A 13,672-nucleotide genomic window follows, 5' to 3' on the forward strand; every position below is an offset into this window, starting at 1 on the left:
TGGTAGCTGCCAATCGTGAACACATTACCAGTTTTGTAAAGTCCTTCCGGCGCAATATCAACGGGTGTGATTGTATTTCAAATTTATCATCATCCGCCAATTCTTAAATAGCACACTATAAGGAATCCCATAAAAAAATAATAGCTAATTCATAATTCCGGGTGTTTTATTAAAATTAAGCAAAATTGCATGGAATTTACTCAAATACTAAGAATAGTATGTATACATATAATATTAGGTGCATTATCTACGTAAGTATAGTCTAAATGAAAGCTTGTCATCAAACATCCTGCATTCTCGAGATTAAACGAAATTTGAAGATTAACAATTATTTGTAATATCCACTGTTGAATGAGGACCACAGCGCAGCGGTGTGGGAACATATTTCACAAGTCTGGGCGACGCCGGGTGGCGAAGATCTCGGACCAGCTCGGATATCACTTGCCACTGACGTTAGCTGTGGGTCAGGAATGAAACCCACGTCTATTGGTTCGTGGTACGGTGAGCTGCGATGGTGTATTGCCCCACAATTGTGCAATAGCATGCAATGAAAGTGATATTTTGAAAGTGAAAACAATCTTACATATATGTTGGATATGAGAGAAAAAATACTGTCTAGTATATGTCAGCCTGCCAAACTTCTTGAGAAAATGATTACATCCCGCACCACTGCTCACTCAAAAGACGATATGGACACTATATTCTTTACAACATTGATTCCAGTGGCATCTTTATCACGTGTGGTCTAAAACCACATCAACACCTTGGACCAAACATAAAATGACATCAAATACAACAAACACATTATATGTTTTTATGCCTGAAAACAGACTGCTTTATAAATATACAGAGAGAAAGAGAATGCATGTGTGTGTGTGGGCAGAGACGCGACACGATTCTAAAGACATCAATATCTTTCTCGTTCTTTGCCTAAGGGCAGGTCTATGGTCAAGCTCCCTCCATCCCATCTGATCCCTCATCCACTCATTCACTCACTAAATCTAACCTCATATGAGGGGTTCTTGAGCCTAACTAGGCCAAAGATAGCCGAGGTGGCTTTTCTTTGCCTTAATTGACAGTGTGTTAGTTCATGAGATTATAACCCAAAGGAGTTTAAAATATACCTGGCATCAAATTCACTACTGAATGCTACCAGTTAATTTAAATTTGCCGTTTACATCATTCATATCATGTGACCTAATGTCATAGGGTTGCCACCTCATGAGGTACAAAATCCAGGAATTTTCATGAGGATAAGAAGAGGGGGAGTACTAAATGATGAAAACTAGAGCTTTTAATTTTTAATGTTCTGGGCAGACTTCTACGTTCTTTTTTTTCCAGGAGAGCTGCCTCGAAATTAGAAAATTCTTTGGAAAATCAGGACAGGTGGCAAACTTTATAAATCAATTAATCCATTCACGCTGCTCTTGTCTCATTGCCTATGTTCCTCTAATTCGCTGCCACACTTCCACTGCTCCATCATGTGATGCAGTTCCTACGACCTTATTCGTGAAAAAACACACAAAATCACATTTTGCAGCTTTAAGCGATTTCAACTGGTCACAATGACCATACAGAGATGTGTATGTGTGTGTAAATCTTACGAACCAGACATCGGAAAAATTCGCAAATACATTTTATGCTGTTACAATGCTACAGAAGCAAACATTTAAGTTAAGTGGTTGTTTGCAAGCCAACTAACCTCACAATTGCTTCGCCCACCATGTTAAGACTTAAACTCTCTGTCCATCAGCTATGGCATGATGAGGGTCAAGGAGGCCAGGGTCCAATCCCTCCAGACAACCCGATGCTCAAAGCCAAAACAATCGGTCAGTTACAGCTGACAAATCCTTCAGAGATCTCATCGCGTTTACCTGAGTTTAGTAATGCTGGAGACAGGTGTGTACAGATTATTCGGCTTTATGGCAAAGCAGGTAAAGCCACAAGCTAGAATCCAGTGCACATTACTAGAGGATGAAAAAAATACTTATCTATTTTCTTTTGGCAGGCTACATAACAGAAATGTTCAGATAATCCACAGCTAAGCCTCTCTGCGAGTGGTGTACAGACACATGCCAAAACCAATTTAAAGAAACCGGACAATTGGGCCGATTGTATGATAAAACAATACAGCATCGTGTTTTTTTGTATTCTATTTATATACTTTACGTGATATAAATTATACGGAACATTGGGTTTGGACTACTCGCAACCTTTTTAAACGTCCGTGGGTGTCATATAAGACACGTTGTTACACGAAATGCACATTGCACCGTTTTGTTTGTTTTCCAGCCGGGTTCCCGGTTTACCCGTTTGCCCGCATCCAAAACCACGAAGACGGCAAATAACCGTGCAGTCCAAACCTTGGGGCACCAAATTTGGGCATTGGGTTCATCATGCATTTTGCCATGGCAATATTTTCCATTGGTGGCCATAAGCAGCGGTTTTATCCGGAGGAGCAGTTCAAAAAGCCCCAAACCCATCAGGCAAGGGATAAAGCCGAGCGTGTTTTCTCTCCGGTAATCCCGGCAGTAGTGTCTCACCAGATAATGAGAATGTCGGAGCCTGGATGTCCTTATAACCTGGAGTATGATGTCAATGCTCCCATTCGGATGAAAGCAAGCTTTTTTTTTATCCCTCTAAAATGTTTTTTTGTGTGTGTGGAATAAAGCGCCTGGCACCAAAAATATCATCTCCGCATCAATTTATTACCCCTGAACATCAGCGCAGCACTGCTGTATACGATGGCTATTCTCTTATCAGATGTAAGACAAAAAGAAAAGCGTGTATTTAATTACCGGTACATATTTTTTAGCCACGAAAAAGAAAATGTGTGGACATTTCGCAAGCACCACCAAAGCAAGGTTTACAAATTACAGCTAATAAATAAACATTGAAGGCGATTATGAAAGAATACATGTCCATTGCCATTTGAAACACATAAAAAAAATATATTCCTAAACATTACATTCATATTATGAGCAATACACCATACAACACATACAAAATGCATCCTTAATTAACAAAGCGATATAAATATACGCACCAATTAATTATATTAAATATATTTCTAGAATCAACACTTTCCATTTGCAAGTCATGTATAGCGCGTGCTGCAGATGTAGTAAGTAGATATAAATAAGTTGACATCGCAGAGAATGAGGCAGAGACAACAAACACACAAAGCAAAACAAAGACCACACGACAGCCACCATGGTAGCAGCAGGAACGAGGCACCAATCGCGCAGGCTCTGCCGATACCTTGGCTCGTAGTGGCACAGGCTGGGAGTTGTTTCCAAGGCGTAGTGAAGCGACTCTCGCCTCTTCTGCTGAAAGTACTCTGTCAGCTTCCCGAAGGAAGCCATCGTTGGCCCAACTCACCAGCCACGGGCTCGTTCCTCTCAAGGGCTTACCAATGCCACCCTAAGGATGCCCGCGCCGACCTCCCGAGGCATGCCCAAATATGCAACGGTTTTGCATCGCGCCCCTACGAGAGACAAGCGAGCGCCGTCGGACGATGCCTCCCGTTAGCGCGCAGGGCGGCGCGATAGCTCGATAGGCTCTTGCTGGCTTCCCGCAACGAGGAGGGGAGAACGAGATAGGGGGAGAGGGATGCTGCATGGGGAAGCATTTGTGCTGCTGCTGCTGATGCTGCTGCCGCGCACGAGAGTAACCTTTGTGATTTGCCGCGCGCGCGCGCCGTACCTCCGTAACCAGCGCGAGGCAGCAGCTCCCCGACTACTCATACATATTGCATGGCCGGCTCAAACACCGTGTCCACTGCTTTGACCGTATATTGCAATGGTGTGATCAACTGCCGAGGCCATCCGATGTTTGAATGATTATTAACACAGCGTTTTGAAAATCAAACGCAATTATCCGGAGCGAGCATCGGTTTTCGGATTAATTGGCGAGCGACAGGAAATATGTTTTGCTGAAAAAGTGAAATACACACATGTGCCTGTGCTAGTTTATAGTACAATTTACTATAATTGCCTGCAGAATACATGTCGTCAACGAATATTGCTACGATATAAGTTGTGCATTTATGGTGTGCATTATGATCATAAATGCTTATATTCATACACATTAATTTTTTCAATTTACCTTTTCTGAAATGTGGCCTACTTAATCGCTACATTTTAATAGCCACCCCAGACTGCATAATGAATTTTTATTTCAAGCACTGAAATTATGTTTTGCTTTATGAACCCTGATAGGTTGACATGGCAATGTCGTTTGACATAAATCCTGAGCCTAAGCAGCACACATTATTTTCCTGCACTCCACAGATAATTGCAAGCTAAGAATATTTTCAAGGAGAAAATATGCATAGCACTAGCAGAAGCAGTTAATTAAAATCTTAAATGTCTCCCATAACTGCTGTCAGAATCACAAGTTGAGATTGGCTCTGGATCACTGAGCTGAATAAACAATCATAGTTCAGAGTCAATCATCAAGCACAGCATCTTGTCTTGGTTCAAACCCTGTGCAGTGTTTCAAAACTTAATTAATTATTAAATATGCAATCACAGTACATTCCATAAACATAAAAAATATGGTGTACACGCCTTTGCAGATTCACATTACAGCAGAGAGGATGCACGCTCATTAAACAAATTGAATGCAAGCCTTGAGACAGCCAACATCGCATTTCATTCATGGTTATGCTACAATGCGCAGCCCATTACGGAGATGAATGGGAACCCATGCAAGCAGTTGGTTGCACATTTCTTTTGCAACAATTGCTAAAAAAAGTGATTCTTAAATTTAAAAGAAACAATATATTCTCATTGCCAGCCATTATCTATCTAATGATATCCTTTCAAGATTAGGCTCACTGCCTACGCACGATGCTTTGCAGCTGCAATCAGACTTCAGCCAGGTACCCTCATTCCACTGCTCCATGTCCCCATCAATTAACCACTTAGACTGCACTGTCACTTGGCTGCTCTTTGCTCGATCACTTGCCTTGGTAGCTTGGGAGAATATTTGACTGCTGCAAAAAATTTAAAGGTAAAAATCAAATGGAACTTCTTCTCAATTCTCAAGTGTACAAAATAGGTAGTAGGCAAAGGTGCAGCCCTGAAATTGCTCGCTCACACCACTGCTGGCAGAAGGGCCTCCACTCCAGGCGTATTTGGCCTACACTTCCCGGCTGGCCAGACACCTTGGACAAGAAGCGAGTACACACACACATTACCACACATTACCCCACCACACCTTACCCACTGATCAACTAACTGGTGAACCCATTTGTGCTGCTCGGTGGAAAGAGGCGGTTGGGGGGATTTAACAAACTTTCACCATTGTTTCAACTGCCGCGCTGGGAGATCGAATCGAACCGGAGAACTCTCCAAGTCCAGAGCGATGACCGCTACACACCACGGCAGCATCCCCAAAATATGTGCTTCAGGAAAATCCAATAACGAGATCCAGCAAGAGAGTGACTGCAACATTGGGTTCACACAAAGTGTGTGGGCTTGGGGCAGGGGAGGTGGTGAGGCCACGGTGGCAGTATTTGGCACACCACATTATGAACCCGGAGTTTGATTCTTGACGATGGCTAAATATCGGTGTCAAGTGGGATCACATAAGCTGTTGTGCTCATCCCCTGGGTCACACTGACTTCATTTAAAACATGGGCAGACAGGTGGCCAGCCATAGTGGTGGTCGCATCGACTGGACATCTGTGACGACTGGACATCTTTGAAACAGAGCTTTATAGCTGGTCGAATTCATCAAGTATAGATACAAATCCTGATTCCGATTCTGCATCAACTTCTCGTGCACTGCACTGCACGTGTGTGTGTATGTGTGTCTTGAGGTAAGCGGTGTAGCAGTTACAGGTGTAGTGGTTAGCACGCCACTCTAGGAACCTAGCAATCCAAGTTTAATTCCTGCTAAATTTCTACTCATGGCCAACACCAGTGGCAATTAGCTGAACCAGCCTTGTGCTTCCCCTAGGTCGACTAAGCTTAAAATAAGTACATGGTGTGGTGTATAAACATTGCTACGAGGGAAACAAAGGTGGCTGAGCTTGGTGCTGGCCACCTAACCCCTCGTGTGCCGTGCCGGCCTTTCATCGGTGCTCACAAACAGCACTTGCCCCAAGAGTCTGTTGAGGCTATAACGGGAGATCTGTGACTTTGTCTTTACTACTCCCATGCCTCCCTCCATTATGTTGCGACAAGGACCCAGGGCAGCAGATGAAAGGGCCATTAACTTGGCGGCAAAAATTCACCAACTGTCAAACAGAAGGCCATGAAAGGGCCTCGCTGGGGACGCGTGGAAAGGCCGGACGGTGCGGGGCAGTGGCACGGCGCAAGAGGGGAGGAAACAAACGCAAACGTGGCCCACAGTGAAAACCACAAATCTGACACAATATTTGCCCGCTTTCAAATACAAAATGTGAAATGTGGAATTTCATTCAGTCGTTAAAAGGCAGGGATGATCGTCCGACCATGAAAAATCTCGATGCAACACTGAAAATTGCGACAGAAATGCTCCACCGTGCTGTGCGTTAAAGCCCATTATTCTGCTTTCGTACAAAGTGTTCTCATTTCCTGCACTACAAAAGTATTTCACGTGAAATCTGTGAACGTGAAAAAACAATGCAGTTAAAATACCTTTTTGAAATATAAACATTGCCCTGATTTTAGGCAATGGCTTTGTGCCAAATATATTGGTTTACAGGCTCATTGTTTCCACATCCCATTCAAGAGCGCAAGTCATTAAGTATAGAACATTATACAATTTCCATTTCAAACCAATGAAATGTTTCACTTGCATGAGATGACGTGTTATTTTGACGCGCACATTTTTACTTGCTTATACTCCTTAGCTCATTTAAACAGGGAGTTTGTTTGCACTTTTGAGACGGTGTATATGATACATTACCCACTTATACACAGAGCATTCAAGTCTATACACATTTTAAATCACGAAGTGCATTATGAAAACTTCCAGTCAAACAGACAAACACCATACCCTTGTAATTTTCCCCACATTTTTTGTACATATTACGACGATTGAATGGTATAAATATGCCACATGTGATGATTCTATTTTTTAGATGTTATCGGAAATTCACAGCGATAGTGAAATGTGGATATTTAAAAGAAAAAACTCCTTAACTTATCCACTATGATGAATTTTACACCCATGATTATTTTTCACTCAGCTGTTCCTACAGACACAGTTATTTGTTATTGTACCTATTTTGCATCAAGACAGTGTTTAACAAGCACTTAATAGACCAGAGATCTATTAAGTTTGTCCACAGGCAAGAAATGTTTACATTGTTCACAAGGCCAGGACTAATGCATTAGTTATGCTGCTGCAGCTGCTGCTTATAATACTGCTTCTGTATGCGTTTTATACAGGAGCCCCAAGGTGCATTAGACTAATGGCATGATTAAGAACCGCACCACTACAGCTGTAAGAAACATGACTTCACTCCATGGGAAATAACAAAGTGTATCCAGATACAAAAGTGTGCTGCACTATGTGTGTGTGCATGACTTAACATTCATTTGATTACATTGTGCAAAATGCATATATAAAGTGCAATGTTTTCCCGCGCAACTTTACGGCTTAGGAAGTGTCATTTATTTATAACAAGCAACGTAATTGATAACTTTCAGGAGGTGAACAACATCACAAACAAAAATGGAGATTTATATCTGTAAACTTGCATGTGATACGATGACAACACCGATATAAATGGTTTCAGGGAAGAAATCATGAATACAATATTAATTTACTTATGAATTCCTACAATTAAGGTGGAAATTAACAACTGCTTTAGTCTACATACGTGGCACGTGTATCTACTCTTACTTTATAGCTTCTGTGTAATCCCTTGTGACTTCACCGTTAACGAAGTTGACTCTGGACCAATAGACTGATTACGAATTGGACATTAAATATATTTCTCCTTTAACTTAATTTATTAAAAGAGTTATCTTCATTGATCATAAACAGATCAATGTGTTGATCTTCAAGAGTAAATCCACAGTTAATTAGAAACATGCTTACAATATATTTTAGAAAGTGACTTAGTTTAATGTGCATTCTCTTGGATTATATTTCAGGACAGGCCTGCCTTGAGATGTTTGGTCAATTTCATACAAATATATAATAAAAAAAATAGTATACTATTTTATTAAATATTTGATGCATGTAATAAAAGCCCATCATTAAAAAAAAAATCACACGTTCTCATCTCTAATTTATCTAAAGTATTTTTTTTGTGTAAAAAGATTCGTAACCACCATTCCTAAATGTAAATGATTTATGTTATGTACACATGTATGCACAGGTACGTGTGGTCACACAATGAAGAGTTCTGAAAGAACACTTTTAAAATAATGTCCACGAAGAACAATTATTTAATCTTCGCAAGAAAACAAGCACTGCCCTCGTTTCTCAGCCAGATGTCTCATTCTGTTCCATGAAAGGTCATTATTGCAGCAGCCTGCTCAGTAACCGCATCCATTGTGTGGACACAGCCATCAATAATTTTGTTGTTATCATCATTACGATTACCATCAATCCACTGCTGGATGAAAGCCTCCGCAAGCCAGCACCGTCTCTTGTGATCCTGAGATGTAACAACAATACCCATTTGCTACTTGATGACAGTGACGTCACCACAGCACTTGTGCCAGGCTAAGTGCACTTTAAGACAACGTGAAGTGTGGAACGCCAGCTGGCAGGAAGTCACGGGGCAGACCCAGGTGCCATGGGTCGACTGACTGAGATGACTGACCCATGCACCACCTGTGCCCCCTACTGTGCCAATTCGCTGTGTTATATCTGCCCAACGCTCCGCTCATTGTTGCTGGATGGCGACTGCCTCCAACTGCCCAGTAGCATCCTTCACGAGCCTCCTACGCAGAGGCCGATCTTGACACTGCTGGTACCAGTCATCTGCAAGTCCACTCAGCTCTACATCATCTCGTACCACATCACTCCGTCTCTTCTCTAGTCCGTGCTGCGCCCATTTAACCCCCTCTATCCGGCCAAACAAAAGCTCCTTAGGCATGCAGTGGGGCTGGGCATGCGGGCTACGTGACCCAGCCAGATGTAACTAGCCACCAAGCAGCCACGCACGAGCTTGAATGAGTGTCCCATCTCCTTGGAGAACGTTCTCTGACATGCGTTCTATCTCTTGGCTGCCCCACCCAGCTGTTTGTCTTGACCACTGGTGACCGTCCCTCCGAGAGGCGTGTGTCCTGCACCAGCCCACTTACTTTTCTTAAAAGTTCTGCAAATATTATAATCTATATGTTCCTCTTCCCGTCTCTCAGTGCAATTGTGATGCCGCACCTCTGCATGCTTCTTTGCATACTTTTCAGTTTTTGTTACACTTTCTTTGTTAAATGTTCATATTTCTTCTCCATATGCCATATCAGGTAGTGCGCATTGGTGAAACGTGTTCCTATTTAGGCACTCCGACCTGTGCGTGGCTGCGTCTTAATTTTATCATTTTGATTGTGGGTCACTTTCAAAAGCTGTCTGACATTCTACTGTGTTTTCCCAATTGTGTCCTTTTGACAGATATCTACAATCGTATCTCTCTAATTGTTCATTGAACATTATAATGACCAATGATTGAGCAAATCTAGTTAATCTTTAATCCGTAAAAATTCACGCCTTCATTTTCTTAGAGCATTTTTGGAAATTATTCTCTCATACTGTCGTGATTAGTTGCATATGCCTTCAATGTGCTGCATAATAGCAGCTGAGAACACTTCCTACTGCTGAGCATCAGCTATTGCAACTCACCCCTTCACTAGTTTTGACAGCCAATTCAACCATGACAAATAGGATTCTGGAAATACTAAATCCATTTATGTAAGGAGTTAACCCTTGGGAACACACACTTTTGATTTATAAAATGGGAAATACGAGTATCACGAAAACATAGGTTACGTGTTATAATTGATAACTATATTTATATTTACACCACTCTAGATTAGTAAATACACTTCCACATTCAGGGTGATTGTCAACGAGTAATAATATGCCCATCAGAATATCGGTGCAATAACCATCCCTTGAACGTGTGATTGATTTGCAGGTCCTGAACCGCATTAGTTCACCTGCAATTGCCTTTCAGGTCAAAAGACCAATGATCAAGGTCAACGGAAATGCACTTGTACACAAGTGTGTGAATGCACATGTGGGTGGTGTCCATAAATGAGTGGGAGGAGTGGTAAGGTAGTGGTTAGCGCGCGGTGCTGTGAACCTGACTTCATGCGTTCCATTCCTGGTCATGGCTAAACTTAGCGGTATTCATCTGGACCAGTCCGAGCCTCCCCTAGGTCAACTCAAAATTAAATGCGTATCTAGCATCGCGTGTGTATATATATATATATAACCACTCGTGCGACATCTTGACCTTATATTTACCGTTCCTTGTTAACATCACTTGCACCAACAGCCTGTATGACCGTACAGGGCATCTCGGTGTTTGTGTGAATGAGCGTGTTTAAATTTTTTTTAATTCACCATCATTTACAACTCCATCTCAATCCCACGACTGGATGAAGGCCTTCCGATGCCATTGCCAGTCGTTGGAGTTGTTTGAACGTACTTCACCACGGATGTTAACTGCGACCGGAAATCAAACTCGGATCACTGCATTCTCTTGCCACCGTGCCACCGTTACATCCCATTAATATTTTGATAACAAAATCATAAATCCAAGGTCATTTGATATCATGGTAATTAGTTATGTATTACTGCACAAACTAAAATTATTATTTTTCTGAAATGTTTAAAATGCTCCGACTAAGTTGTTTAAATTAAATAAAGTTTTCAAATAAGTACATTTAATTATTTATTCTGTACTACCCAACAGCAGGCTCTATCATTCCAGGATTGGCTTTTTCAGTCAATACAGGAAACGTTAAAATAAACTAAAGCCTAAAAAAAAAGTGAAACCTGAAATCCCATCGTCTTCTACTGACAAACGTTCTTTTAGGTATTTTAGTAGCATGCTGCTACTACAATGTGTGATTACGGTAACACCCGCCAATTTGTTTCATATATTATCTGCACTTTTCTATTTGAATTATATGTCTAGGATCTCATAATGAACATGAATAATGGATTATTTTAATGCACGCATTAGTGGACAATATTTTAGGAGACGATTCATATTGTATATAAGAACTTTAATCGCATCAATAATGTGCTGCTCTGTGACAATATTCCCAGGAACACGAATGTGCCCGACGTCTATTAATCCTCTGAAACGATGAGAGTGACGTTCAAGTTCAGCGAGTCAGACACCATAACAATGTTGACTAAAAATAAAACCCTTGGCTATTTTTACTCAAATGCAATTGCATTACAAGCGTAATGCATCTCTTGTACAATGCATTTTACATTACGTAATGCATTTTACATTACGTAATGTAATGTAAAATGTATTGTATATTTTACATTACGTAATGTAATGTTAAATGCATTGCATTGTATTGTACAAGAGATGTTTTTGTACAAGAGATGTTTTTTCTCTCGAACTGAAATAAAGTTAAAGCTTGTAATTACTGATGCGCACGTAAGGGCGTGTGTGCACGTGGGTGCTTGTGCGTGCGTGCATGTGAATTAGGGTAGTGGTTAGCGCACCGAGTGAGTTTTCTGCTCACAACCAACATCAGTGGCGATTACCCGAACCAGTTCTGGGCATCCCCCTAGGTCCACTCAGAATTAAATGAGTGAATATTACCATTGAGGAGACAGAGGCGGCCATGCGTGGTGCTAGCCACAAGACCCCCTCGTGTGCCGCATTGGCCTTCATTAGGTGCTCGCGAGCAGAACTTCTCCCCGCAGTGTTTGTGTGCATACACTAACTTCTCAAAAACAGCCTCAAGGCACGGCGCAAATCTCTTGCCACACAAAACGCAGCAGCACCGCAGCATTTAGGGGAACACTGGTTGACAAATGCCAACACACGACTTGTTAGACTCCAACCGGCAGCGTGTGATAATAAATCAAGGGGGGCCAGGGCACATTGATGAAAACCAGGACAATCCAAACCATAGTGCTCTCTTACGTGGGCACAAGGCAACTCTTCTTTGACGAGAACATCTATTATTTTTTAAGGCTGCAATGGACTGAGAAAGGCCAGATGACATCTCAACTGAAATAACAAAGAAACAACGGTGATGAAGAAAATGATGCAAAGGACAGGTTACATTGACCTGGAGCTCAGCATGTACAAAACAACTGTCATGAGTGACATAACCAAAGTTGTGTTCTACACAAGCGCTTGAATGCTGCCATTTGACAAACAAAACACACGGGGGATATTGTTTCGGCACTATGCTCCCACTTGTAAATATGAAATGGGAACAATTTAAGTTAAAAGACAACACGGGGTCTTTCATATTCATCTCTCTTTGTGTCTTGAAAGCTGTGGGCAGATTAATTTGTTTTTTTTTACAAAGAACGCTTCTGTGTGCGTACTTCCGGTGAAACTCGGTAACTGATTAATTACACAACCTTCTCGTCCTTCTGCCCTCTTAACGTTCTGCTCTACCCGTAATTATTAATTAACATTTGACCTTTTTCTATGGCAGCATACCCAAACAGTGCTGCTAACCTAACCCACGACCATTGCCAAAGGAAAGTTGCGATCGACCGAGGCGAGGGTGGAGAGAAGAGACGTAGATTCCAACAAACCTGAGGATATCCTTGTCGTTTGGATTCATGCTTGATCATTGTATCTGGCATCTCATACTAAATAAACACATGCCGTGGCATCGGCCAGCATGGGCCGATGTTCCAAGTCAATTGAACAGTATAAAGTATCATCATCATCATCATTACCAAAATCAGCCATGATCATTCTGCTGGATGATGCCCACACACCACCCACCCCCAGCCATCACCATCTCTTGCGGGCTCTGCGATGTAACAAGACAAACACAAAGATCCCCTCTTTAGCCCTAACAAACTGTGGGGGCAAGTGCTGTTAGCGAGTAGCACCTATGAAGGCCGGCACGGCACACGAAGGGTGGGTGGCCAGCACCATACCCGGCCACCTTTGTCTCCCCAGAGGCGATGTTCTACACATGGCACCAGGCACTCATTTTTAGGCCGAGTCGACCTCGGGGAGGCCCAGGCCCAGTTTCGGATATTCGTCACCGGTGTTGGGCGTGAGCGGGAATCGAACTCGGGTGGTCGGGTTCGTAGTGCAGCGTAGCGCTAACCGCTACCCTACCGCTATCCCAATGCGATGTAACGGTCCACTCAGCACCTGCACATAATCTGTTGTCATAATTCTGTATCTCCACTCGACGTCCTCTCAAATGCGTTCCATTCCTTGGCCACGACTCCATCGCTATCCTTGACCATGTACAGTTCGTCAGGGTAAATTAATGCAACACATATACTCAATGTGGAACATTGCAATCACATGTAATATGTCCATTTTTCTCTGCATGAGTGCAACTTGTAATTATCAACCGAAATGAGTTAACCACAAAGCGTAAAAATGCCACTCGATAAAGCGATTCAAAAAGTGCAAATATTTAAATGGCCGATTCATAATAAAGTGCATACAGCTTCTTGTGTGTTAATGACAAAACTATTGATGTATTGAAAAACTATATATATGCGAACAAACGCATTTGTTCTACTGGCAATGAACACC

At 42.1% G+C, this 13,672-nt stretch overlaps 1 protein-coding gene across 4 annotated transcripts in view; it reads right to left on the minus strand.

Annotated features, from left to right (window-relative positions):
- Positions 1-13,672, minus strand: part of LOC133353469 (ankyrin repeat and fibronectin type-III domain-containing protein 1-like) — a 289,388-nt gene that overhangs the window by 207,957 nt on the left and 67,759 nt on the right. Inside the window, exon 1 of one of the 4 annotated variants that reach the window (XM_061569739.1) lies at positions 3,262-3,471. The exons of the other annotated variants lie outside the window; for them this stretch is intronic. Coding sequence (XP_061425723.1) covers positions 3,262-3,365 — 104 coding nt within the window. The 5' untranslated portion in view covers positions 3,366-3,471. Of the gene's footprint in view, positions 1-3,261; positions 3,472-13,672 lie in introns of those variants that run through there. 4 annotated transcript variants of the gene reach the window in all.

Source organism: Lethenteron reissneri, chromosome 44 (assembly GCF_015708825.2).
Source record: "Lethenteron reissneri isolate LAM-NWPU_2019-01 chromosome 44, ASM1570882v1, whole genome shotgun sequence".
Lineage (NCBI taxonomy): Eukaryota > Metazoa > Chordata > Hyperoartia > Petromyzontiformes > Petromyzontidae > Lethenteron > Lethenteron reissneri.